A 25,720-nucleotide genomic window follows, 5' to 3' on the forward strand; every position below is an offset into this window, starting at 1 on the left:
AGTCAAAATCATACACTTATTTATGCTTGCCCCTGCAAATACCAGTTTACCCTTGTTGTGTCAGGTGTCAACTATTGGTGGCTCTGGAGTAGCACCATCAGGGCTTTATTGTAGCAGAAACCTCTTTGCATATTAGGTCACACACCCCTGATGTAACCAATCCTCCAAAGGCTTACTGTAGGCCCTGTACTAAGAGCCCTGTAAGCTCTTGGAGGATTGGCTCCATCAGGGGTGTGTGAACTAATATGCAAAGGAGTTCCTGCTGCAAAAAAAAATCCCTGAGCACCATCATCAGAAGGTTTGTTCCCCAGGAAACAGGAAACGGCAGAGCTGGTCAAGCAGTTCTGGGCTCTGACTGTTCTTGTATGGCACACACTGGCTCCACCTTCTCTCTCCATTTCCTTGATGTCCTGGATCCTTTTTTTTCTGAGGATACCTTTTCTGATGTGATTGCATCAGTGTCCACTCTGCTTTTTCCAGTCACACAGCTTGACTGGTTGAGTAAAAGATCCCAAGAGCTGTGAATATCCATTAAGATATGCCATTGCTTTCTTCTCTGGGCCTGGAGGACTGACTAAATAACAGTGTGGGTGGATTCTGTCTCTCTCCCTTTTTCTTTCTGTACTAATTTTCTCTTTTCACGCTGCTGCACTCCTGCCCCTGAATCACTAGGTGGCAGTGGGAGATATTGTCAAGGTCACCAATGGGCAACACCTCCCAGCAGACATGATCATTTTATCTACCAGGTCAGATATTCTGAGTGGGTGTGCAACCATGGTTCTGCTAAACTGAGGCTCTGCAGAAAGATTACTGTGGTTGTTTTTGTTGTTAAAAATTTACCAAGTGTCTTGCAAATAATAAAATAAAAATCTTAACTAAATAGCCTTTAGAGTTAAGCAATTTCAGTTCTACCAAATGTCATACTGTTCCCCTCTTACTAGCACAGGTCACACCCAGGCGTTTCCAGACTTGTAGCTTTTCTTTGTCAAAATGGAGATAGATCAAGATGTGTAGCTGTGTTAGTCTGTATGTAGCAGTAGAAAACAGTAAGAGTCCGGTGGCACTTGAAGGACTTTAAATTTGTGGCAGGATACAAGTTTTTGTGAGTCACTGCTCGCTTCTTCAGATACAGCTAGAATGTGAGTCTACCTGTCCAATATATTGGAAAGTATATTGGAAAAATCACCCCACTTTCCAACATATAGGATAGATAGACTCACATTCTAGTTTTATCTGAAGAAGTGAGCAATGATTCACGAAAGCTCATACCCTATCACATATTTTGTTAGTCTTTAAGGTGCTACTGGACTCTTTTTTCTATTGTCAAAATGTTTTTTGCTGCACTACTACCTATATAAGACCAAATTTCCTGGTATCCTTGATATCAAGGGCAAAATATATAATTTGCATTATATTTACATATTATATTATAGGGCACTTTCACACACACACAATACACTTTCAATCCACTTTGCAACTGGATTTTACTGTGTGAAGTAGCCAAATCCACATCCAAATGGTTGCTGAAGTGGTCACTGAAGCATGTGTGAGAGCGCTCCTCTATTATGCCCTGACCTGGATGGGACAGGCTAGCCCCATCTCCTCAGATCTTGGAATCTAAGCAGGGTCAGCCACCAAAGAAGTTCTTGCCTTGAAAACCATACAGGGTTGACATAAGTCAGCTGCAACTTGAAGGCACTTTACATGCACACATATTATGTGAGAGGCAGCCAACTCATAGGAGCCAGATGAAATGCGCAGAGAGAAGTTTTTTCCCCTCACACTAGTATCACTTAGTTTAGTGGATAGATGACTTTCACTTGAGAAGGAGCCACATCAATCATTTTGCAGATTTGGTTTTTCCATTCAGATTTTGCCAGAAACAGCTCCACTGCCTCCCCCCAACCCAAGTGCTCATTTGTGAAGGGATAGACAGCAACAGAGAGAACTTGTTGGACATGAAAAAGGCTGATCATAGCCTCTTCATCTGACAACACAAATCTCACAGTCCCTGAATTGACTTGGGAGGCAATCTCATTATGCCAGCAGGACATGAAAACTGGAAATATGAGGCTTGTATTAATTTTTAGTTGAATATTATGAGCTTCCCTCCACTTAGTTCTTGTCCCTTAATCCCCTTGCAAATGTGAGCTTTTGTTGAATTGGGATGCAAGGGACCTATAATGACGGATGCCCATTTGGTGCTAAATATGAGAGTTGTGGGTTTTTTCCAAGTACTCAGCAGGGCTTTGTTTCTCAGGCTTAGGCTGAGAGGATTCACTATAGTTCCCACAGTGCTGTGATATTTATTGTATAAATTGAGCGCAATATCCCTTTTAACTCTTTATAACGTTGCATCATTATTTACATAAAACATTGCAGAGATGTTTCGTTTTTGTAACAAAAGCCTCAGTTCACCAGAGTGTGCATGCTCTCAATGTGGTGTTTCCTAATTCTGGATAAAACATTTGTTGTCTTAAATCGTTTTTGTCTGTGTGCATATTTTTTAAAAAGATCATTGGCTGTCAAATCCCTTGTGGTACAAAAATGAACATCAAATTAAGTTAATAGCTTGTGGGGGGAGAAATCAGTTCTGCTGTTTTGGAAATCTGGTGTGCATTTATTATTGTTTGTTTGGTGGGCTTCTTTTTGTGATAGGGTATTGTTAGAGCATGGTGCCAAGTAATTATGTGGTTGATAGATAAATAAAATGCTATTGTGCCTTTACAGTGAACCTCAGGCCATGTGCTATATTGAAACATCTAATCTTGATGGGGAGACAAATCTTAAAATCCGACAGGTAAATCTTAACTGTTTTTTTTCCATTTTTGAAAGCCTGTGAGATGACAGAGAGAGATAGCAGAGAGTCTTCTGCTGTTAGTTAAGAAGAGATGTGCAGCTAAATGCCTGAATGTTGGTTTTTCTATTCAAGTAGCACCATAAACTTATTCTGGTTGCCTTCCTTGGCATGACAGAAAAGCCTATGAAAAAGTGGGAGAGGGGCACAGAGTGACATTCCTGAGTATGTGTTTATTGGGCTGATTTGTTTATATTTTTACTTACTTCTTCTAGAATTTTATTGTTTTAAGTGTGAGATGTCTCACATCTCTCCCCATCAAAAAAAAAAAGAATAATACCTCCTTCTCCAGGATTATAGCCACAAGCTTAGAATGTGTATCTCCTTTGGCAGATGAGAAAACAGAACAGAGCAGTTTGGTTCCCCATTGGGCAGCTACTGCTGGCCTCATCTTTTATCACCCTTAGGAAACTGCCAAGAAAATTGAGGGCAGATGCATGATAGTGGTTTTACATGTGAACATGGAGATGCTGGGCTCTGGGGTGAGCATTTTGTCTTCCTGCACACCTCTGATTTTCACCACAAAACCTATTTTTCAGATTTTTTTTTGTGGTAGAGTGAATATTGGAATCTCACAAGATCCATTTTTTTCAGGGTTCCTGGAAATGTCTGATCTTTCTAGGCCTCCTGAAGCCTGATTCTAGTTTCATTGATTTGTTTGTTTATTTAGGACTACACTTTGTCACAATTTCCATAAGATAAAAAATAAAGTTTAAAACATTTATTAAAATAAGGCAAAAGTGTAAAATCTGTGACAAAAAAAACCTGCAAAAAAGAGACACTTTTTTTTTAAAAAAAGAGCAGTTTAGCAAGAAATGAAAGATTTTTTTTAAAAAAAAACCAGAAAGCAAAGGCGCTAAAATTAACCCAAGTGCCTCAGCAAAAAGAGAAGAATAGGTCTTCCTCGGGTACCTAAAACTAAGCAGACCAGGTACCAAGTGAGCAGGTATAGGGAAGGCCTTCTACCCCCAGAGCTGCATCACAGAAAACTCCCCCCCCCTCCATACTTGGGAAGTAGTTATTTCCCACCCCCTCCATACTTGGGAAGGTACAGGCACACAAAGGAGGGGCTCTGATATTGATCTTAACTGATGGGCAGGTTATACAAGCCACCTGCAAGTACTTTAATTCCAGGCAATTTAGGGTTTAAAAGGTAAGAACCAGTCTTTTGAATTGTGTCCAGAAACAAACCAACAACCATAGAAGTTCTATATGAACTGGCAGGATGCAAATTCTATGGCCCAGGGCAGTTAGCCACCTCGGTGCCACATTTTGTGTCATTTTTCTTCCAAACTAGACAATGAAGGCAAAATGAGATAATATTTTTAACACGAGTCAGACCCTCATCCAATTTGCTGTCATATGTGCCATTGGGGAACTAACATCCCAAGTATGCCAGAGCCCAGTTTGGCTGAGGAGCACGGCACAGGTTGAAAAGGGGTTTCAGCCTCCCCTCCTGTGCTGTTCTCCTGAACTGAAATGGCCATGGAGGAGGGGAGTTTGCCCTGCTGTGGGCACATGTACTAACTGCAGCAGCCATGGAGGAGGGGCGTTTGCCCTGCTGTGGGCACATGTACTAACTGCAGCACATGGAGCCCCAGAGCAAGGCAAACAGAGATATCCACTGCTGTTTCAGCATGGGAAAATGACATGAGAGGGGGATTGTTGAAGCCTCTCCTTCCAGTCTGCTGTCCCAAGCTGAATCAGGCCCTGACATGCTTCAGGATATCAGTTCCCCAATGGCAGATGCAGCTGTAAGTTGGGTCAGGGAAAGCTTGACCAGACTCATGTCAAACAGAAACAGATCATCTAGTTTGGTCTGTAGAATCCCATAGGAAGGAAAAGGGAAAGGTCCCCTGTGCAAGCACCAGTAGTTTCCGACTTTGGGGTGACGTTGCTTTCACATTTTCATGGCAGACTTTTTACGGTGTGGTTTGCCATTGCCTTCCCCAGTCATAGGACTGGCTCCTAAACCTGAGGAGTAGGTATACATAAGGCCTGGTAGAATTCTGTCTGACTGCCAGGTTTCAGGTGCCCATAGGATAGTTACCTGTGTGCTCAGTTTACACCAAGTCAAGCATAACTTCTGTTGAGAGATCCATTGAATGAGTAAAAACATAGAATCAAGGAGTGATGGAAAGAGTATATGAAAACTATAGACTGTACTTTTTCAGTAATTGGGTTTTGATTCTTCAGTGAAGGAGGTTCTTTTTATGTCCTGAAGTCTTGTGTCCATTTACCAGTCAAGAGGAATGTACATTTAGAAACAGCCTAAAATAAAGACAGGGCTGTTATGCTACAGTGCCATTAGGCAGATGTATGCTAAGCAATCTAGACTAAAAATGCATGAGGTCCCAATGGGTGTGTGTTGATAGAGAATACCTGTGTACGTGTTGTACATCCTTCCTCCCTCTGGTCTGTGCCACCTTGGATAAACATATGATTCCCATAATGTGTCATAGAGACAAATGTCGAATGAGTCTGTGCTGATTTAATTGGCTCATCAGAGTCCTGGAAGAGAAAACCCACAACTCAAGTAGGAGGGCAGATCCTTTGCATACCAAAGGTTCTAGGTTTTGCTGCCAGCTTCTCTAGATCTTGTATCTCAACTGGTTCGACAACCTGAGATGTTGAATAGCTGCTGCTAGTTAGAGCAGATCATTAGGGCATTATATGGACCACCATTCTGATTCCATATAATATATGATTACATACTAATATGCTTTTCTATAAGGCCTGGCAAGATAAATAATGATTTGATGATCGTGGTTCCTTGCAGGGCTTGACACAGACTGCTGGTCTCCAATCAAGAGAACAGTTGATTAAAGTGTCTGGGAGGATAGAATGTGAAGGGCCCAACCGCCATCTTTATGACTTCACTGGAAACCTGCGGTTAGATGGCCAAAGGTATTTATTTAACCACTGCTGCCACTTTTTCAAAAACTGTGAGGGCGGGCATAAATGGGGCACTTGCCTAAGGGCAACTTGCACAGTTGGGGCCAACAGCATGCAGGGTAGGGGTCTTCCCTCCATGTGGTGCCCCTCTCCCCTGGACTTCTTACTTGGGACTTTGTCTTTAATTATAGCACCATGGTGCCTATAGTACAGGCTTTCCCTGGTAGTTACTTCACTCCCTGCCTTTAGCTGCTCTTGGAGAGAGCCAGTGTAGTGGTTAAGTGTGCAGACTCTTATTGGGAGAACCAGGTTTGATTTCCCCACTCCTCCACTTGCAGCTGCTGAAATGGCCTTGGGTTAGCCATAGCTATCACAGAGCTTGCCCTTGAAAGGGCAGCTTCTGGGAGAGCTCTCTCAGCCCCACCTACCTCACAGGGTGTCTGTTGTGGGGGAGGAAGATAAAGGAGATTGTAGACTGCTCTGAGACTCTGAGTGGAGGGCAGCATATAAATCCAATGTTGTCTTCTTCTTCTTGATGACCAACCCCAACTATGCTATACCATGGCCTTAATGGCCTTCCCCAGCATCAGGACCTAACCTCTTATTCCAGCCTCTGCCTGCTTAGCCCAGAATCCTTGTAGTCTGAATGACACCACTTTACGGTTAAGGACTGCTGAGACAGCTAGCCACCCTCTTCCCACCATTCTGGTTCTGGGTCAATCCCACACTACTGATTGGCTGGAAGCCTCTGTTCTCTTCATGCCTTGGGTCTCCAGATTTCTTCCTGGGCTGTAGTCCATCCCATGCAGGAGGGCAGAGACCTCCATGTGCCTCCGCCGCTCTGTGCTTGAGTTTTATTCTGGAATATTAAAGCACTTCATTAACACAAAGGAGCCTTCTGCAGTTTGCTTCAGAAGCAGATGGTGGCTGAGGCTGAAGGAAAGTGGCTTGTGGAAGTACGTTTGGGGAAGTGGTGGGATTTGATCGCAGGGCCACTACAGTGCAGGTCATTTTCTTAGTCAAGGACACTACACCAACTTCAGACTGAGCCAAGTGCCATGTATGTCTACAGTGATAGCTCAACTCTTTCCATCCATCCATCCATCCATCCATCCATCCATCCATCCATCCATCCATCCATCCACTGAATTCATTTCAGAGGGCAGTTGTGTTGGTCTACAGTAGAACAGTAGCACCTTAGAGACCAAGATGATTTTTGGGGTAGAAGCTTTTGAGAGTCAAAGCTGGTATCTGACAGAGGGAGCTTTTGACTCCTGAACGCTTATACCCCCCCAAAAAATCTTGTTTGTCTCTAAGGTAATGCTGGGCTTGAATCTAGCTGTTCTACTGAATTAATTAAACACTCATTTAACTGGCTTGGTAATGCCTATTTAAAGTTTTAGAACATCTTGTTTTAAGACTGCATTTTTGACATTACAGCTTTTTTGCTTTTCAGTCCGGTTCCAGTTGGACCTGATCAGATCTTACTAAGAGGTGCACAGATAAGAAACACGCAGTGGGTTTTAGGAATAGTCGTCTACACAGGACACGATACGAAACTTATGCAGGTAAAGTAGCTTTGGTTTTTTTTGTCAATAGTATTGGCTTATTTTTTTACTTATTCTCATTCTTAGTCCCCCTTGCTTGCTGAGATTAAAGACAGATTACAGTTAAGAACAATATAAAACGTACAACCAACTGTGAAGAAATCTGGATGAGAAAAATTAGAGAACAATGCACTAGAAACAGTGTAATGCATTCAGTGGAAAAATATAATATGAAGAAATTGTGCAATGGGACTGAAATGCAGAACTGGAAAACAGTGCAATAAAAAATAGGTAATATATACAAGAAACAAAGCAATGAAAGCTGCCCAGTTTTCACAGACTTTAACTAAAACCTTATTCCCTAGTAAAACATGCTCCTAACACTTATGGGTGTCTCCCCACATGGGGAAGACCAACATTTTTTGACAGTTGTTTTTATTTCATTTGGTTGCCGGCTTTTCAGCTGGCCTTTGTTGCTGTTCCTTTACCATAGACTCGATATGCACTAATTAGCGAGCAAAACATTCCATAGCACATAAATAAATTCTACTACATGGGAATTCCTACAGACCAGTCTTCTGCTAAAGATACAGCTTCAGAGTTCATTGGCAAAGGCTTCAATGCTGCTGAAGAGCAATTATTATAAGACAACCCTTTACTCTTCATTGACATCAATTTAGAATTGCCAACTCTGGGTTGAAAAACTCCTGGAGATTTGGGGGTAGAGCCTGGTGAGGATGGGGTTTGGGGAAGGGAGGGACCTTGGTAGGTGCAATGCCATACAGCCCACCCTTCAAAGCAGCCATTTTCTCCAGGGGAACTGATTTATGTAATCTGGAGATCACTGGTAATTCTGTGAGATCTCCAGGCCTGACCTGGAGGTTGACAACCATGACATCAATACTTGGTGACCACAGTAGCGCCTAACTTAAAAGGCTACTGAGCACTGAGAGAGAATCAGGCATGCTAGCCTCCATCTCTGCCCCTAAATTAGAAGATCGCACAATCTTGACCAGAATGCCAGCATGAAACAGGACGAGTTCCTCTTGTGGAGAAATATATAAGGCAGGGCTTTTTTTATAACAGGAACTCCTTTGCATATTAAGCCACATGCCCCTGAGGTAGCCAATCCTCCTAGAGCTTTACAGTAGGCCCTGTACTAAGAACCCTGTAAGCTCCAGGAGGATTGGCTACATCAGAGGGTGTTATTAGCTATATTTTTTCCTGGCAGAGCTCATGTGTCTTTTAAAAGAAAATGACAGGTAAAACTTCAGGTTGTCTAGCTGTTTCAGATGCAGTGATGGGGAAAATTGTACCTGCTGAGTTTTGGAAGCAATGCATGATTCAAAGCTCTGGAGCACTGTTAGGGAAATAATAGGCACCACACTTATTTATTAGCACTGCAAACATTTGTATGAAGAAATACTCTGCAAACATTTGCTAATAAAAAAAACCCACTGGGGGAGGATTGCCATGTCTACTGCCACCCCTGGCACCAGTGTTCCCTCTAAGCTGAATTTATGTGAGCTAGCTCACAGTTTTTTAGGCTCCAGCTCATACATTTTTGTCTTGGCTCAGGAGAAATGACCCCAGAGCAAACTAATGTATGCAGTAGCTCACAACTGTAATGTCAGTAGCTCACAAGGCTCCACAGCTTAGAGGGAGTATTGCTTGGCACCTATTTTAAAAGAGCACCTTGTCTTAATTTCCTTTGTGTTTATACCCATGTCTGTGAGTTGCTAGACCAGTCACTGTTTGAAATTGGTCTCAGTGACATCATCACCTGTAGTAGCAATGCTCTTGTATTGGAAGCAGAGGCAGGGCATCCTGTTGATGCAGCAGCTTGACACAGTCAGTACACATCAACCAGCACTGAATGTATAGTATGGCCCAGCCACATTGCACCAGAACTGTGATGCAGAACAGATAGTGGTAGGGCTGAGGGCATGCAGGGGCAGAAAAATGAGGCTGAGGCTGGGGCTGATGTTCTGGGAGAACCAAGTTGCCATCAGAAACAGCAGCCTTGCCAGTCCAATCCTAAACAGATTTACTCCAGTTAAAGTCCATTAATTCCATTAGGCTACATTAATTCTGCATTGGATTGCACTTGTACATCTTGCTTCCTCTCCCATTGCCAGTAATGTCCAATGATACTGGAGATGGGGAAATGTCTTTTGAACTGCTAGAGATTACATGGAGAAGAGAAAAATGTGAAGTTTCTGTTTTCAGCAGCAGGCATGGATTTGCTATAACACCTGGTCCTAGCCTGAGAATTTCTATACACCTGAGAATTTCTATACAGAGCAGCCGCTCCTGTCCTTTATAATGAGTTCTGTTAAAGATGATTTATTTAAAATATTTCAAAACCTGCAATTGTCCCCCCCTCCAAATTGTGCTTACATTTTTGCTCCTTTGCAGAATTCAACCAAAGCTCCCTTGAAGAGATCAAATGTGGAAAAAGTGACCAATATGCAGATTCTTATTTTGTTTTGCATCCTCGTTGTCATGGCTCTTGTGAGTTCTGTGGGTGCCTTATTATGGAACAGAACCCATGACAAAGTCGTCTGGTACCTTGGCTCAAATGGTAAGCGGGAGTACGATTGCACGATGTTAGTATTCACAGAAAGAGATGCCTTGCCAAAAACAGGTGTGTGTGTGTGGGGGGGAAGAATAAGTAAAGGCTTAGAAACAACAATGGATGTCCAAACATACATTTTGTCTAACCTTTCACAGACTGTGGTCTGTGGATTTCTGGGCTTTATGGAAAGAGCTGAATGGAGACCAGCAGTGGCGGACAACTGTTCCTGAAAAACACAATGCATCTACTGGCAACCTCTACCATGCTCGGCCACAAGAGTGGATTGCAGGATGCATGTACCTTCAATGTGGCCTGAGTACAAAAGATCAAACAGGCCTGCTAGGATGTCCTGTTTAGACTGAGCCTGCTTCAGAATCCTCTGCAATATTGCAAGTGTTCCATGGCAGGCAGGCAGAGTTTCTTCGGAGTACAAGACAATATGGAAGAGTGATCAGCGATGGTGGAAAGTTTGGAAACTTTCACAGCATAGATTTCCCTCCTCCAGTGAAATTAGCCCCAAACTGGGTTGATGGATTCATCATTTTATATGTATGGAGAGCATACAGTCACAGGAGCTATGTAGCAGGTCCCATTGAAGCCTCTGCTTCATTCAAAAACAAGATTATGGCACTCACCTCCCTCTTAGTTGCTGTTGGCTTCTTCCTGCTCTGATGTGTTGGGGTGCTTCTGCCATTGCTCATGAGCCATGATTACCAGTTGACTGAAACACAGTGGTGAGGAAAAAGCTTTCCCTGCTTTTCTTAAATGGAATCTGTGGGCTGCTGTACAGATACCTGTTCTGCAGTGGAACGGAAGAGATTTTGGTGCAGATGTTCTGACAGTGCTTTGTGGATCTTACTGATCATATTTTATGTCAAGGGAAAATTTAGATGTCAGGTTCTTAAAATGCTTTCTGGATACTATCAGGTGAGGCAGTCATACAAACAACAAATGAATGCCTCTGAAACAGTGTGATGAACGCCTGACTGATAGCCAGAGCCATTGTGAGCTCTTTTTCTCTTGTTGATTTAGATATGTTTGCCGGTTGGGTAGGCCTATTGACAAAACTCTAATCTCCTCAGAGGGCAGAAGCTCTTCTAGAAGGCTTGTAGAGCACTAGAAATGTCCCATCTGGAATGGGCTTCAATTATAGCTTCTGGACAGAATGCTCTTTCCTGCCTAATGGTGTCTTGTTGCTAATTTCTCTTTTTCTTAAAAATAGTTCTGCCAAAATTAGAACAAGAACAAAACAAAAGGCTAGATGGTAAATTTACTAAAAATGGGAGAGGGAGAAATTTAGAGGGAGAGGGAAGGTGGCATGGAATAATCTGATTTCATCAGATGCTGAAAGCAAAGCCGGAGTCAGTGCTTGGATGGGAGACCCTTGAAGAAGTCTCTATGGAGGAAGGCAATGGCAAGCCACCTTCTACTTCTCATTCACCTTGAAAGCCCCTTGAGAGCAAACACTTAGGGCTTCTATACTCCCATGCTAGCGTGGCTCCAGAGCATTTGTGTTCTTTTCATCACACTATATAAATCTCAACTGATTCCGCACATGTTTCCTCAAGCAGCACATGTGGATTCCTAGACAATTTTGTGCCTCTTTCCAGATTCAGAAATGTATTGCTAAAAAAAGTAAGGGATTCAATCCCCTTGAAATAGGGTCTTCCTGCAGTATTCATCCTTGGGAGCTGAGGGTTTTCCAAGAGACATCCCATTCACCTTTTTCTGCCCTTCCCAGTCAAATTTGCCCTTGAGATTGCATGTTCTTCAGACCTTGTCATGCTCTTGGTAACGTGAACATGTAGGGCTCAACAATGGACAATGGTTTAGCTGTTGCTTCACTGCAGAGAGTTAAGTAATCTTTCGCCTTCTAATCCTACATTTTTAAAGGATGCTTTGATCTACCAACCACATGATCCTCCAAACGAAGATGATGCTCGCATGGGGTTAACTGCTTTCCTTTTAAAATTTATATCACTCCTGTATAGTAGAGTCTGATGCTCATTTGCACGTTCCTCTTTTTTGAAGTCTAAGTAGCTTTTGGAGAGTGTGGTTAAGCGCTTGCCTCTCTAGTGACTCTCTGTTGTCCACATTGGCCCACAGAAGCGCTGTCAGTCAACTTTGGATATAATCTGCTCACCTTCATAATCTTGTACAACAACCTCATTCCCATCAGTCTGCTGGTGACTCTGGAAGTAGTGAAGTTTACTCAGGCTCTTTTTATAAACTGGGTGAGTATAGGGATCTTAATGGGAGGGAAACATATCAAATAATGCTATAAAAAGGGCAGCAAAGCTAAATTATAAATATGCAATATGCTTCTGGCTGCCAGTCATAGCTATAAGGTTTTTCTTTTCTTTTTGAGGCAAATTTTTAAAATGGGAAAGATGATCCTTCTATGGACATGCTGAATTCAGGTTTCTTGACTCCGGAGAGAGACCACGGTTGATCAGACCTGATAGCAATATGCAGAAATAACACATGGCACATTTCTTCTTAGCCTGTAGCATTTCTAAACACAAGTGAAACAACTGCATGTTTGATCCTTCCATCACAGGGAGGACATCCTTCATTTGGACAGCTAGCATGTATGTGGCAAAATTTCCAGCCTAGCTTTCTCCCTGATAAGCAAAATTATCATGTGCAAAAACCTGTTGATATAGTTGAATAATCGAACATGGTATTCTCCACCTACATTCCAACCCTTGACTCAACCCTCATTATTTTTTGACCTACTGATTACAATTTTTTACTTATGTCTCTCTATATCTGCTAAATAAAGACATACTTCATGCATATGATAAAGTGGGCTGTAGTCCACAAAAGCTTATACCATGGTAACAAAGTCTGTTAGAGGCCAGAAGACTCTTCTTAAAAAAAAGGTTTTATACTACTGCTGTGTGATTGCAAAAGCCCCATGAAAGAAATAATCCCTCTTCATTGTCAGGGTTTAGATTTGTTCTTGTGCTTCCAGTATCTTCTCTTATGAATATACAGTATTTATATTTAATTAATGTAGAATGTTCCACTGCCCTGATTCTCTCAGTTACTGCCCTGGAGTAGCTTAAACCCAGCTTGAAGCCACAGTTTGTGCACGCATCAGAACCTGGTGAAGACTTGGCAGCAGTGTCGATCAGCCAGTTTCACTGTGAAAGGGCGAAAGTGAATGAGTGGTATCAGAAAGGTGCCCCTGTGAGCACTATGTAGTAACTTTACCAATTAAGAATCCATGTTAAGAACACACCTATAAAATATAAATTATAAATACAAGAAAAGGTATGATAAGTTTGCTATGGATATAACATTAAGAGCACTTCTACCACAGAACATATTTTTACCAAAATCTAGTTAAGTTCAAAACAACCCAAACTAGGTTCCCAAAAGCTGTAGGTGATGATCATACAAATAAAACACTCTATTTGGTATCATATTTACTTAGTGCCCTCCCGTGCTGCACAAGGGAGAACCTCAGATGTACAGCAATGTGTGCCCATACGATGGAACACTGGATTTCAATTTTTCACATGATTGAGTTCTGAGTGTACTCACTTTAAAAAGAAATACGTCACTGGTTTCACTAAAAATAGGCTAGCCAAAGCAGTACAAGTGTTGTTTCAGCACGCGCCATTTCCTTGTACCATGGATCGGCACTCATTCCCCCCAGGATTACGGCTGTTGTTTGAAATGAGATTACTGCCAGTGCAAAATGCATCCTGTGAGCACTAGGATTGGGTGGAGCCTGCTAAAATCATGTTTGTGGCTTCCCTGATATTGTGCATGATGTTTCTACCATCCCTTGTAGATGGCAGTGGGTTGAGGATCACACATTGCACACGACAGTGCTCCTTTTCCACAATGGGTGAGGTTTATCCACGACTAGACAATCAGTGAAATGAACTTTGTTCTATCTCTGCTTTCTAGCACCCTCTTTGAAAGATTTGGGGCAAACTGGAATGGTTATACTATGAAACTGCCACAGATTCAAATGTAGATTAAACTTCATGCCTTTTGCTTGCTTTCACCCTTCTTTCAGGACATAGACATGTATTATAATGAAACAGACACACCTGCAATGGCCAGAACTTCAAATCTTAATGAGGAGCTTGGCCAGGTGAGATCGTGAGCATTTGCTGCTGTATTGAAGCACTTTCATGAAAAAGGAATTAAGGGATCCAGAACTTGGTTGTTCAACTTTTGCAATCTGTGAATGTGCTTGAGGTGTCAGGGAGGCCAGCCCTGAAGCTGCAGATTGCCCCCACCTCACAGCAATGAGCCACAAGATACCTGCATCTCCATTTTTGAAGGCACACCTTCTTAAGCTTTAGATTACCGTGGAAGTTTGCGCAATGCCTAATACAGTATGTTGTGGTACTTTTAGCTTCTCGCTGAACAATGTCACATATCCTACACTCTGTGTTCAGTTAAAATCTCCATTGAAAGGAAGCTTTACATGTTCAACCATTCCTTGATGTGCTTTTTAGTCACCTGTGAATAGAACCTCTGTTTTGAAGCCACAATGCAAAGCAAGATCCATTGTTCAGTGATAGAGCATATGTTTTGCAAGCTGAAGATAGCAGTTTCAGTTCCCAGCATGGGAATGCAGGGAATAACCTTTGTTTGAGAACCTGGAGAGTCCACTGCTTCAAACAGTACTGGTCTAGAGAATAACAGCATCATCAGAGATACCGTACTTCTTTCGAAGCAAGTAGCCAGTAGCACCCTGAGGATTAACAAAACTTGTAGCAGGGTATGAGCTTTTGTGAGTCACTGCTCACTTCTGAAAAGGTGAGAGGGCTTCTGGAGAAGTGAGAAGTGACTGAGGAAAGCCCCACCTCCAAGCTATGTCCCCTAGGTTCATCCCCAACACCTAAAACACACACACACACACACACACTCCCTACACTCCAAACACACACATACACAGCCCCTACACCCTAAACACACACAGTCCCCTACATATACAGCTCCTACACTCAAAACACACACACATCCCCTCCACACAGTCTCTACAACACACACAGAGCCCCTACACTCAAAACACACAGATACATGCAAAGGTGAACCCCCCCACACCTGGTTGGAAGCCTCTCTTTCCCCCCCTCCCCACCATACTGAGGCCTTCCCCCCCCGCCATGTGATCCCCCATGGCAGTCCTGGGGATCACTTGATATAAAGCAGATTCAGATCCTAAATATTTTACTTGCCTACATTTTACTCTCCTAATCTGGCAGTTGATACTTGAACACAAGAAGCTGTTGTATAGTGAGACTGTTGAGGTAACTATGGTCTGCTTGGACTGGCAAAAGCTCTCCCAAGGTCTTTCACATTTCCTGCTACCCCAATCCCTTTATATGGAGATGTGAGGAATTGAACCTGGAGTCTTCTGCATGCAAAGCAGATGCTGTGCTATTAAGCCGGAGCCCCCCCTTTTCTGTTCTGGGGACATGGCCTCTCCTGCAAATGTGCAGTGATATTGGCAATAGGAGAATCATTGTTTGTTGATAATATTGGCATGTTCATTTAAAAAAACCACCAAAAGTGAAAAATGTGGAATCAGCGGTTGTTGATATGCACATACTTTTAGTGCATAATAAATCTGGCCTCCTTTTATAATGGTTTGAGTCCTGTGGTGAGTGAGAAGTTTCCTCTAACAGAAGGAATCCTGTGGAGATAGGTGCCTTCCATCAGAGGAAGACTATTCAGGTTACACCAAGAGATTGTTGGATCAAGCCTTATCCTATGATGACTCAGTCTTTAATATGTTCAGGATTGCAAAAAAAAAAAAAGACCGTTCAAGTTCACAATTCAGGCAACATTAAGCAATCTGGAATTAAATTGGAGAGATTTAAGCACATGCTTAACTCTTTGAAATCATTGTGGTCTAAAAGGGCTACACTTTGCTTGGATTGCAGTTTTGCTTTGCAGTATACATAGTTTGTATCAAATATTGTTTATTTTTATGATGTTGACAGTTCTGGAGCCAGATAATGGGCTAGTGTTGTGTAATGCCATTCTGCAAATCTGTATAACCTTAAAAACATAGCACATAAATGGGTGGTCCTTCAGCTGTGCTGAATTAATCTTTTGTGGATTTTATTATAAAAAAGTGTTTGGAAATTCTATCACTTTCTGGCTAATTATGCCTGTTTCTGTTTCCTGTGATTTCCTTGACTGATACTCATGCATTATACCTCACTGCATTTCATTTGTATTCTAGGTAAAATACCTGTTTTCTGATAAAACGGGTACCTTAACATGCAATATCATGAACTTCAAGAAATGTAGTATTGCTGGAGTTACATATGGGTATGTATCTTTGCAGTATACACTGTAGTAGCTTACTGGTCTAGTGTTATTGGAGTGACAGATTCTTTGGTTTTACATAATACATTGATTACACTGTTACATTTTTTGGGGGGATATTCTTTTCCTCCAGATGAGACTGTAAAGATGTTTTTCTCATCTGAGTTTTGCAAGCAACCCAGATGTTAATAGCAGAATATGATAGCTAAGATACTTCTCTCTGGCCTCCAGTGGGAAGAATCTAATCCCATGGCCATAAGTCATGGCTGATTTGAGGAATGAGGGAAAACTCCTTTCTGTATCCATAAACTTCCATTGAATTCAGAACAGATTGTACATTTTAAGGTTTCCTAAATGGTAAATCCTAGGATTATTTCCAATTTGAAGCTATCTGGCTATCCATTTGTGTTTTTGGTGTGTCATTCTGTTTTTAGTATGAGCACAAATACTTACAGTAGTGGCGTCTATATTTTTCACTGCACTCTGGCTCAGTGGTAGAGCATCTGCTTGGTAAGCAGAAGGTCCCAGGTTCAATCCTCGGCATCTTCAAAAAAGGGTCCAGGCAAAAAGGTGTGAAAAACCTCAGCTTGAGACCCTGGAGAGCTGCTGCCAGTCTGAGTAGACAATACTGACTTTGATGGACCGAAGGTCTGATTCAGTATAAGGCAGCTTCATGTGTTCATATGTATCTCTCTTGGATAACGTGGAGAATACTCAGTTAAAGATCACTGACTAAAAATGGAAGCCTTGCCTTTCAGACATTAAAGGTGGATAGAGTGAGACCAGATAGTGGAAATAAATGCTCCTGACATTAACATAGCCATAAGAGAGTTCCAACAATACACTGTGGGTAATAGCCACTGATGGACCTCTGCTCCACATGTTTATCCAATCCCCTCTTGAAGCTGTCTATGCTTGCAGCTGCCACCACCTCCTATGGCAGTGCATTCTATGTGTTAATCACCTTTGGGTGAAGAAGTACTTCTTTTTATCTGTTCTAACCCGATTCTCAGCAATTTCATTGAATGTCCATGATTTCTTGTATTGTGAGAAAGGGAGAAAAGTACTTTTTTTTCTGCCTTTTTTATCCCATGCATAGTCTTGTAAACCTCTATCATGTCACCCCGCAGTTGACATTTCTCCAAGCTAAAGAGCCCCATTTTAACCTTTCTTCATAGGGAAAGTGTTCCAATCCTTTAATCATTCTAGTTGCCCTTTTCTGCACTTTTCCCAATGCTATAATATCTTTTTGAGGTGCGATGACTAGAATTGTACACAGTATTCCATACTTCAGTAGTTCTCAGCATTATTAGTGGATACATAGGTCTGCTTGTTGGGAAACAGGAGGGAATGTGGCAATTCTGGAACACTGGTCTTAATCAACCATATTATAAAAATAGGGTGGAATCAAGGAGGAGCGCCATAGAGAGCCCAGCCATTATACACCCTGTTTCATAACTTTCTTTGAAGCTGTTATCCCACTGGATACTTAATCTATCCTGGGAAGGAAGAGCATGTAGTCCTTGCAAGTGGCAGGGCTTGGGTTTCTTTGCATTTGAAACTGCATATTTCCATTCCTAGATTCACTTGGCTTTGTCTTTCTGTTTTACTCATTCAGAGGCTCCATTGGATTCAGGTGAAGCTTTGCAACTTTTAGTATGTACTCTTTTATTTTGGCCAGATGGTTAATTAGTTGTGCTCATTCCCTTTTAGTCACTTTCCAGAACTGGCCAGAGAATGTTCATCAGAAGATTTCAGGTAGGTAAACAATCGCTGGCAATATTTTGACATTATTTAGTGGGGAATTCCTCTTATTACAAACCTGAATTGTCATGGGCAAGTGACAAACCTGAATTGGCCCTAGGCAAGTGTCTCGAATGGTTCAGGTGGCAGACATCTGGCACGATTATTTCTGACAGCAGCAGTGCAAGTTTAGGAAATGCAGCCAGAAGAAAGGGTGCCAGAGAAAGCTATAAGCCACATCATATCTGCAACAGAACTAAAGGAAGTATGTTTACTGGAAGCAAATTTATCCTGCCTTTCCACAATTTATTCCCCCAGCCTATAACGAATAAGATCCCAAGATATAACAGGATTTTGGTGTGATGTCTAAATAAAACTCCATTCCTTGCAACCTCCCAAGATACCCCCATCTTCCTACGGTCTCCAAACAGTAATATTTTAGATTTATGTTGACATTTATTTATTCAATTCCACTTTTATCCTGCCCTCCCCGCCAAGGTGGGCTCAGGGCTGCTCACACAGACATGCATGTGCATGAGTCAACGTAATAGTACAGCATTAAAACCATAAAACATAGAGTAAAATAGACATAAAATACATTTAAAAAAATTTCGGTGCCATGATCTTACATTTTTCAATTTTATGCTAAGTTGCTCCATTTCACAGTAGCCAATAAATTAATTTATTTGATTTCTTAAATCCTGCCTAGTCAATCATAGTAGGAGGACATTGTCAGCATAAAGCATTGTGTTAATTAGATGCCCCTCTAACGATGGAGCTATTACAGTCCCTTTTAACAAGAAGGGACTCCGATCATTTAAGTAGAGTGCAAAAAGTGTTGAAGCCAAAATGCAACCCTGCTGCACTCCTTTTACCATAGGTATATTATCTCTTAAAAGATCTTTCCTCAACCACATGACCAACAGAGTTGTGCTAGAGTGCAGTAATTGAATTAGTAATAAACATTTTGAAATTGCATGCTTTTGTAGCTTGGCCCACAACTTTTCTCTCCTTACAGTATCAGAAGCTGATTTTAGTTATTAAAAAGGCAGGATATAGTCCATTTGTCTTTAAATATATTTCAGCCAAATGTGACAAGATTATCGTGTTATACATTATAGAATAACCCTTACTAAAGCCAAATTGTTCAGGTTCCAAAATACTCACTTTGGCAGCACATATACTTAAACCAATGCTTAATTAAACAGTTGTTCCAAAGTGTTCCAAAGAAAAGGAATCACTGCAGAAAAGACCCTATAGCCAGTTTGTCAACACCTTGAACTCTGAAGGTGGGTGGGGTCATCTGGAGCAGGATTTAAGATGAAAATCTTGGGGTTTAATTATACATGACTTGTGACCAGAATCAGATTGGGGATCCCCTGACCTGACCTATATGAAATCAACATTAGCACCAAAATTGTTTTAAATCGTTTTAAACCGTATTAATATTATTTAATTAGTATTAATTGTTAAAATTTTAATTGTTTATTTACTGTTTTATTGTTTTGCTTTGACTGTTGTTAGCCGCTCTAAGCCTGCTTTGGCAGGGAGGGTGGGATATAAATCCAATAAATAAATAAATAAATACAGTCACACATACATTGAGCAACTCATCTTAAAAACTGCTGTATCACTCATGGGGGGGGGGAGCTTCCGCCTTCAGTCCTGCACCCTTTTCCCTAGGAGAAATGTCCACAGAGGGGTCCTGTTTGCCTCTTCCTCTGGCTCCTTGACCACATAATTCCAGGACACATGGACCCTAAGGAGCCAACAGCTTTCCCATGGTTTAAGAATGAGAAGTATGAACATTCTAAAAAGATTATGTGATTAATTTGGCTGCTGTTGTCTAAGTCAGCTCAAGTTTCCAAATGTTCTTCAAAGTCATATATGTGAGTAGGGAGGTGTATCCAACCAATTGCAGACTTTGCAGAGTGACATTTTCCACCTTTCCCTCTCCCACTGCCATCCACTGAAAGCCTGAAAAATTGTTCCTGAGGACCAATGTTGGGAGTAAAATGAAGGTCTATAGCAGGCACGTCCAACTTCGAAAAGGTCATGATCTGTTTTTTTCGGACAAAAGTGCTGGTGATCTACCACCATTAAAATTAGTTTCGAATTAGATTTTAACCCACCAAAGTTGGGTTCCACCGCTCCCCCCCCTTTACAATGCACCTTCTGTCATTTACTGGTAAGTAAAATAAGCAAAAACAAAACAGAGAGACAAAGATCCAGAAAGAACTGCGAACAGTTTTTCTTAACTTTTTATTGTTATAACTTTCTTTAACTGTCTTAATAACTTTCTTTAATTTTTATTGAGTAATTTGTGTTAAATGTAGGTCAAGTATTGATCCAGGCTGATCTTGCCCAATCTATAAAACTTTGCCCTTGCTAATTAGTGAGACGTCTGAGCCTGCATTTCATCCACCAGCTTTTTGAAGTTGGGTGAATATTGCGTGAGGGCCAGTCTCAGGGAATCCAGAAGATGTTCATCTGTCATGTTGTACTCTTTGTCATTTTCAGATGGGAAAACGCAGATTCACACAAATAAGTTGAACTGAAACAGGAGTGTACAGCTTCACTGCGTCTTCTCAAGTTGGGAAATTTGTCTTTAGGCACTAGCTTCCAAAATGATTCTTGCTCAGCACGGGTCTTGAAAAAAATGTCATTTTTAAGGGTTACTATTTCATTTTCAAGAGATGTCTTGTATAATAAGTAATTTTTACTGATAGCAGCTGCAGTTTCCTTAATGTCCTTATCTGCTTTGAATGGGTATGACAAGTACTCCACAACTTTTTCAATTCTTTGGAAGTCACAGAATCTTTTTTCGAATTCCTGGATAACAGAGCAGATTTCTGTCACATACTTCTCGTTCTGAAAAACAAAATTTGGATTTTGTCCCAGATGGTCCTGGGTATTAGGAAAATGATCAAAAGTGTTGTTTGCAAGGTCAGTCATCATTAGCTCAAATTTGCTCTTGTAGGATGAAACTGTACTCATCTCACCAATGCATTTGTTTTTACCTTGTAGTTCAATGTTCATATCACTTAGTTTGCCTGTAAAGTCAGCGAGAAATGCCAGATCACATAACCACTCCTCATCTTCCAACTCTGCTTTGTCATCTTCCCTCTCCGTCAAAAACCTTCTTATTTCATTCAGCAGATCACGAAATCTTTGCAGAAATTTGTGCCTACTTAGCCACCTTACATCTGTGTGCAAAATGATTTCTGCTGCCCCTTCATCAAGAGTAAGATTGAAAAGCCGTCTTTGAAGTGATCTTCAACGAACTGAATATACATTTTTGAAAGTGATGTCCATGACAGTCTTTGTATTGAGTCTCTTGCTTGCCAAAACTTGCTGGTGAATGATGCAGTGGTAAGAAAGGAAATCTGGAAAGTCGTCATACTGTCTACAGAGGCCTATGAAACTGTTAACCTCACCTGTCATTGCTCTTGCTCCATCAGTAGTGATGGAAACAAGTTTATGCAATGGAAGATTACACTTTGTCACAAAAGAATGGAAAGAGCTGAATATTTCCTGACTGGTAGTTCTCCCTTTTAAAGAAATCATTCCAAGTAGTTTTTCTTTAACATCTGGATAATGACTAGTAACTGGGCTGTGTCTCTTATGTCTGTAGATTCATCCATCTGGAATGAGAAAGCAACACAAACTGAAACATCCTCCAACAATTGTTCAGTTGTGTCTCCACACATCTTTTCTATTTGCGGCACGACAGTGTTTCTTGACAATTGTACATCTTGAACAGCAGCTATGATCTCTTTCTTATTCTTAAATCCTTCAAAAAGATTGTCTGCTGCTTCAAGAAAACAATCTTTTACAAATTCTCCTTCATTGAAAGGTTTGCATTTCTTTGCGATCAGGTTGCTGACCTTGAAGAATGCCATGGTTGCATTGACCAAATGTGACCTTGGCTTCGCCAACAACTGTTGTTGTGCAGCCAATTTAGATTTAAGTTCTTTGAGCTTCAGTTTATAAATTTCACTTTTGGGTGGAAAATCAGCATCAAACTTATTGCTATGCAGAGCCTTATAATGATGCTCCAGATTACCCTTTTTGGGCAAGAATACAGAGGTGTTACAAAGTAGACAACAACACTTGTCTTTCACCATGATGAAGTAGTAGTCCATTTCTCATTCATCATGAAAGTGGTAGGTTTTGCTCTTCTTTGGAACACTCATCTTCATTATACAGGGGTGGCTGGGGTGCTAAGTTAACACTGGCTGAATCTGGTCCAAAACTGTCACTGTCCCAAAGTATTAAAGATCAACAGGAACTGAAGACCTCTGGATGATGCCAAAATCATACATGAAATTCTAAAAGTAAAAATAAGAATTCATCATGCTGGCACCAATAATCAAATACCACCACACCAAACAATCATCAAAACCCCCCCAAACTAAGTCTTCAGAACTGCAGGGCTGAATACATGTCAGTGTGCATTAGAGAGACTATTTCATCATCTTCTTTTCAGAACTGCACCCCAAGCAGAAGGCAGCTAAAAATATTTCTTGAAGAGCCTTGCTGGCAGAGAGCCAAAGTTAAATAGTAGAATGTGAACTCTATTTTTCAAGAACCTAGATATTGTAATATTTGGTTAGTATAGCAGAGTTTTGCCCATAGAAGCATGACTCTGAGTACAGTAAATACATTCTCCAGAAAGTTTATTGCAAAAAAGGTAAACTTGCATTTATTCAAGTAGATCCTGTTTACATTCAAGTTGCAGTCAAAGGAGAGAGAAAAACTTACATTTAAAGAGTAGTTTTCCGCATCACAAATGGCCAGCTTGTCCAGCATGGGAGTATAAGGACATTACAGGAGAGACCTGTAGAGATATGTGTCTCCATGGAAGGCCATGTGAAGTGAGAGAGGAGGGGTGAGAGGGCGGCTCCCAGAGTAAGACAAAGAGAGGCATCCCATTCAAGAAGATAACATGCTGTCTAAGCCAGTGTTTCCTCTAAGTCTTGTGAGCAAAAATTCTACTTTATGAGCTACTGGCATTAAAGTTGTGAGCTACTGCATAAGTTAGTGTGCTCTGGGGTCATCCTTCCTGAGCTAAGACAAAAATGTGTTAGCTGGAGGCTAAAAAGCTGAGCTTGCTCATGCGAACTCAGCTTAGAAGGAACACTGGTCTCACCCCATAGCGCCCAGGCATGCTCAGTCACTCCCTCCAACACTTGTCTTATTCCCTGACATTTGTGATGAAAAGACCTTAGGGACCAAGACTTGGGAAAAACTTATTCTCCCTGATGCTCTGGAATATTGCTACCAGTCAAAGTAGATGACAATGAGCCTCAATGGACTGATTAAGTTTAAAGCAGAGGCCGTTTTCGCACTCACGTTTTACTGGCGCCACGACCCTCCTGACGCCGGCGAATCTGCATGGATTTCGCACCAGAAGCGCCGGCGCACCCAGAAGCGCCGGCCACTTCCGTCGCTAAGCCGTCGCTAAGCCAGCGCAAACGGAAATCGCAAAGATGCAGGAAAACGTTTGCGCTGGCTTAGCGACGGAAGTAGCCAGCGCTTCTGGGTGCACCGGCGCTTCTGGTGCGAAATCCATGCAGATTCGCCGGCGTCAGGAGGGTCGTGGCGCCAGTAAAACGTGAGTGCGAAAACACCCAGAGAGTTTGTGCTTGATGGTCTATGCTGTAATATTTCAGGTTTTTGTGTACTACTAATTGCAATGAATGTTTTAAGGCAATTATAATGCTTCGTTTTATTGTGTTTGTAGCCAGCTGTCTCCTTCCACCAGCGACTCTTGTGAATTTGATGACCCAAGACTGTTGCAAAATATTGAATCTGATCATGTAAGTTTACTTTTCCATTGTGAATGGTTCTGCCATTTCCTGCTAAACATCCTTTTTCTTTGGGTTGACTATTAGCTTAAGCCACTGAGCTGGTTCACATTTAGGGCAGCCCCTGGTTTGCACAATTCAGGAGCAGGTGAGGATTGTGGCCAAGCTCTGCTCATGAGAAGAACCTTTTGTTGTAACTGCCTCTCCACGCCTCCATTTTTCCTTTCGTTCACCACCCTGTGAGTTTGGTTAGGCAAAAGAGAATGATAGACCCAAGGTCACCCAATGAGCTTCATGGATGTCTTGAGGGCATGAGTTTGGTAATGGCCGCTGAAGGCTCCCAACAGCTTTAAGAACATACTGGATCAGGCCAGTGCCCCAACATTCTGTCACACAGTGGACAAAAATACCTCAGGTGCCATCAGGAGGTCCACTAGTGGGGCCAGGATGCTAGAAGCCCTCCCACTGTTTTCCCCTCCCCTAGCACCAAGAATACAGAGAAGAAAGATGATATTGGATTTATACCCCAGCCTTCAATCTGAATCACAGAGTCTCAGAGCACTTTACAATCTCCTTCACCTTCCTTGCCAGACGGAAAGTTTAATCTATACCTTGTGGCTGATAGCCACTGATGGATCTCTGCTTCATATGTTTATCCAGTCCCCTCTTGAAGCCATCTATACTTGTAGCCGCCGCCACCTCCTGTGGCAGTTAATTCCATAAAGCCTTGTGTGATCCATATATCTTTTGAGACAATGACAGCTGTAATCCCAAATGCTTTTAAACCCAGCCAACGTGATTGCTGGGAGCCTCTGTTTTCTTTTGTGGCTCATTCTGGCTCTTTGCCCATGGCAAGTGGGATCAAGTACAAATTTGGTCAGTTGTTCAGAAGCCTGCATTAGTCATCTGCTGCAGATCAAGAATCACATGATCTAAGAAAGACAAGCTGGCAGTACAAATGGACCATGGCTGGAAGTAATAGTCACCATTGAAATCTGTGGGTCTTCCTTCCAAGCAAATGTATTTATAGTCAGTGTGTCTTGCATTAAACAGAAATATTGTACAGCTTTTGAAAATGTCATATTGTATAAAGGGTTCTGGTAAAAGCAATAACCAAGAGATAGATATAGCAGAAAAAAAAAGATTAATTTCTAAGATTAATAAGTTTTAGCTGTGTGTTTCTTGGCAGAAAAGAGTAAGGCCAGGGTATTTGATTAATATTTTTTTCTTTAGCAAATGTATCAATTTCCACCAGAGGTTATGTATAAGCTCTAAAATGAGAAGCAGCTCAAAGCAATTAAAAACCCAGAAAAACATGCAGAAAGCAGCAGAAGCAGAAGTGGGAGGGCTTCTAGTGTCCTGGCCCCACTGATGGACCTCCTGATTGTACCTAGTTTTTTTGGCCACTGTGTGACACAGAGTGTTGGACTGGATGGGTCATTGGCCTGATCCAACATGACTTCTCTTATATTCTTATGTTCTTAGAATTAGTTTCCACCATTCAGTCTAAAGCATTGGAGAAAATAGGAAGGTTTGCACTTTCTGCCAGAATGTTAACAATGAAGCAGCCTGGCAGGCCTTCTGGGGCGCCTGATTTTACAGCTGCAGTGCTGCTACTGAGAAAACCCTGCTTGGAGGCCCAGAAGATTTCGCATCATGCAATGTGATGACCTGGAATCGAGCAGAGCAGATCTAAAGGATCCACTAATTCCATTTGGAAGGAGTCTCTAGTGGGGATGACAGTACTCTAAACTAATAAGTGATATTATATCAGGCTCACTTCATGTGTTATTTATGTGGTGCAGGATACTTTGAGATTTGGTGCTGGGGCAGCAAAATAAATATTCAGTGTTAACCCAAGTCTAATAGATAAAGTGCAGGTTAAAATTACTTTCCCCAGCTTGAATAAAGCACTGGAAAATAAAGCAACATGTACCACCCACAAATATCAGGACATTGTTATCTCTGAGGTGGTGTTTTGAAC

General features: G+C 41.6%; 1 protein-coding gene across 3 annotated transcripts in view; it reads left to right on the forward strand.

Moving 5' to 3' along the window:
* The window catches only part of ATP8A2 (ATPase phospholipid transporting 8A2), a 499,041-nt gene that overhangs the window by 101,853 nt on the left and 371,468 nt on the right, over positions 1-25,720 (forward strand). Inside the window, exons 7-16 of one of the 3 annotated variants that reach the window (XM_060234774.1) lie at positions 673-746; positions 2,731-2,800; positions 5,637-5,764; positions 7,209-7,320; positions 9,718-9,883; positions 11,984-12,111; positions 13,914-13,991; positions 16,098-16,186; positions 17,897-17,941; positions 23,673-23,748. In XM_060234774.1, the coding sequence (XP_060090757.1) occupies positions 673-746; positions 2,731-2,800; positions 5,637-5,764; positions 7,209-7,320; positions 9,718-9,883; positions 11,984-12,111; positions 13,914-13,991; positions 16,098-16,186; positions 17,897-17,941; positions 23,673-23,748 (966 nt within the window). Of the gene's footprint in view, positions 1-672; positions 747-2,353; positions 2,443-2,730; positions 2,801-5,636; positions 5,765-7,208; positions 7,321-9,717; positions 9,884-11,983; positions 12,112-13,913; positions 13,992-16,097; positions 16,187-17,896; positions 17,942-23,672; positions 23,749-25,720 lie in introns of those variants that run through there. The other 2 variants (XM_060234776.1, XM_060234775.1) reach the window with 2 other exon arrangements.

Source organism: Heteronotia binoei, chromosome 3, assembly GCF_032191835.1.
Source record: "Heteronotia binoei isolate CCM8104 ecotype False Entrance Well chromosome 3, APGP_CSIRO_Hbin_v1, whole genome shotgun sequence".
Taxonomy (NCBI): domain Eukaryota; kingdom Metazoa; phylum Chordata; class Lepidosauria; order Squamata; family Gekkonidae; genus Heteronotia; species Heteronotia binoei.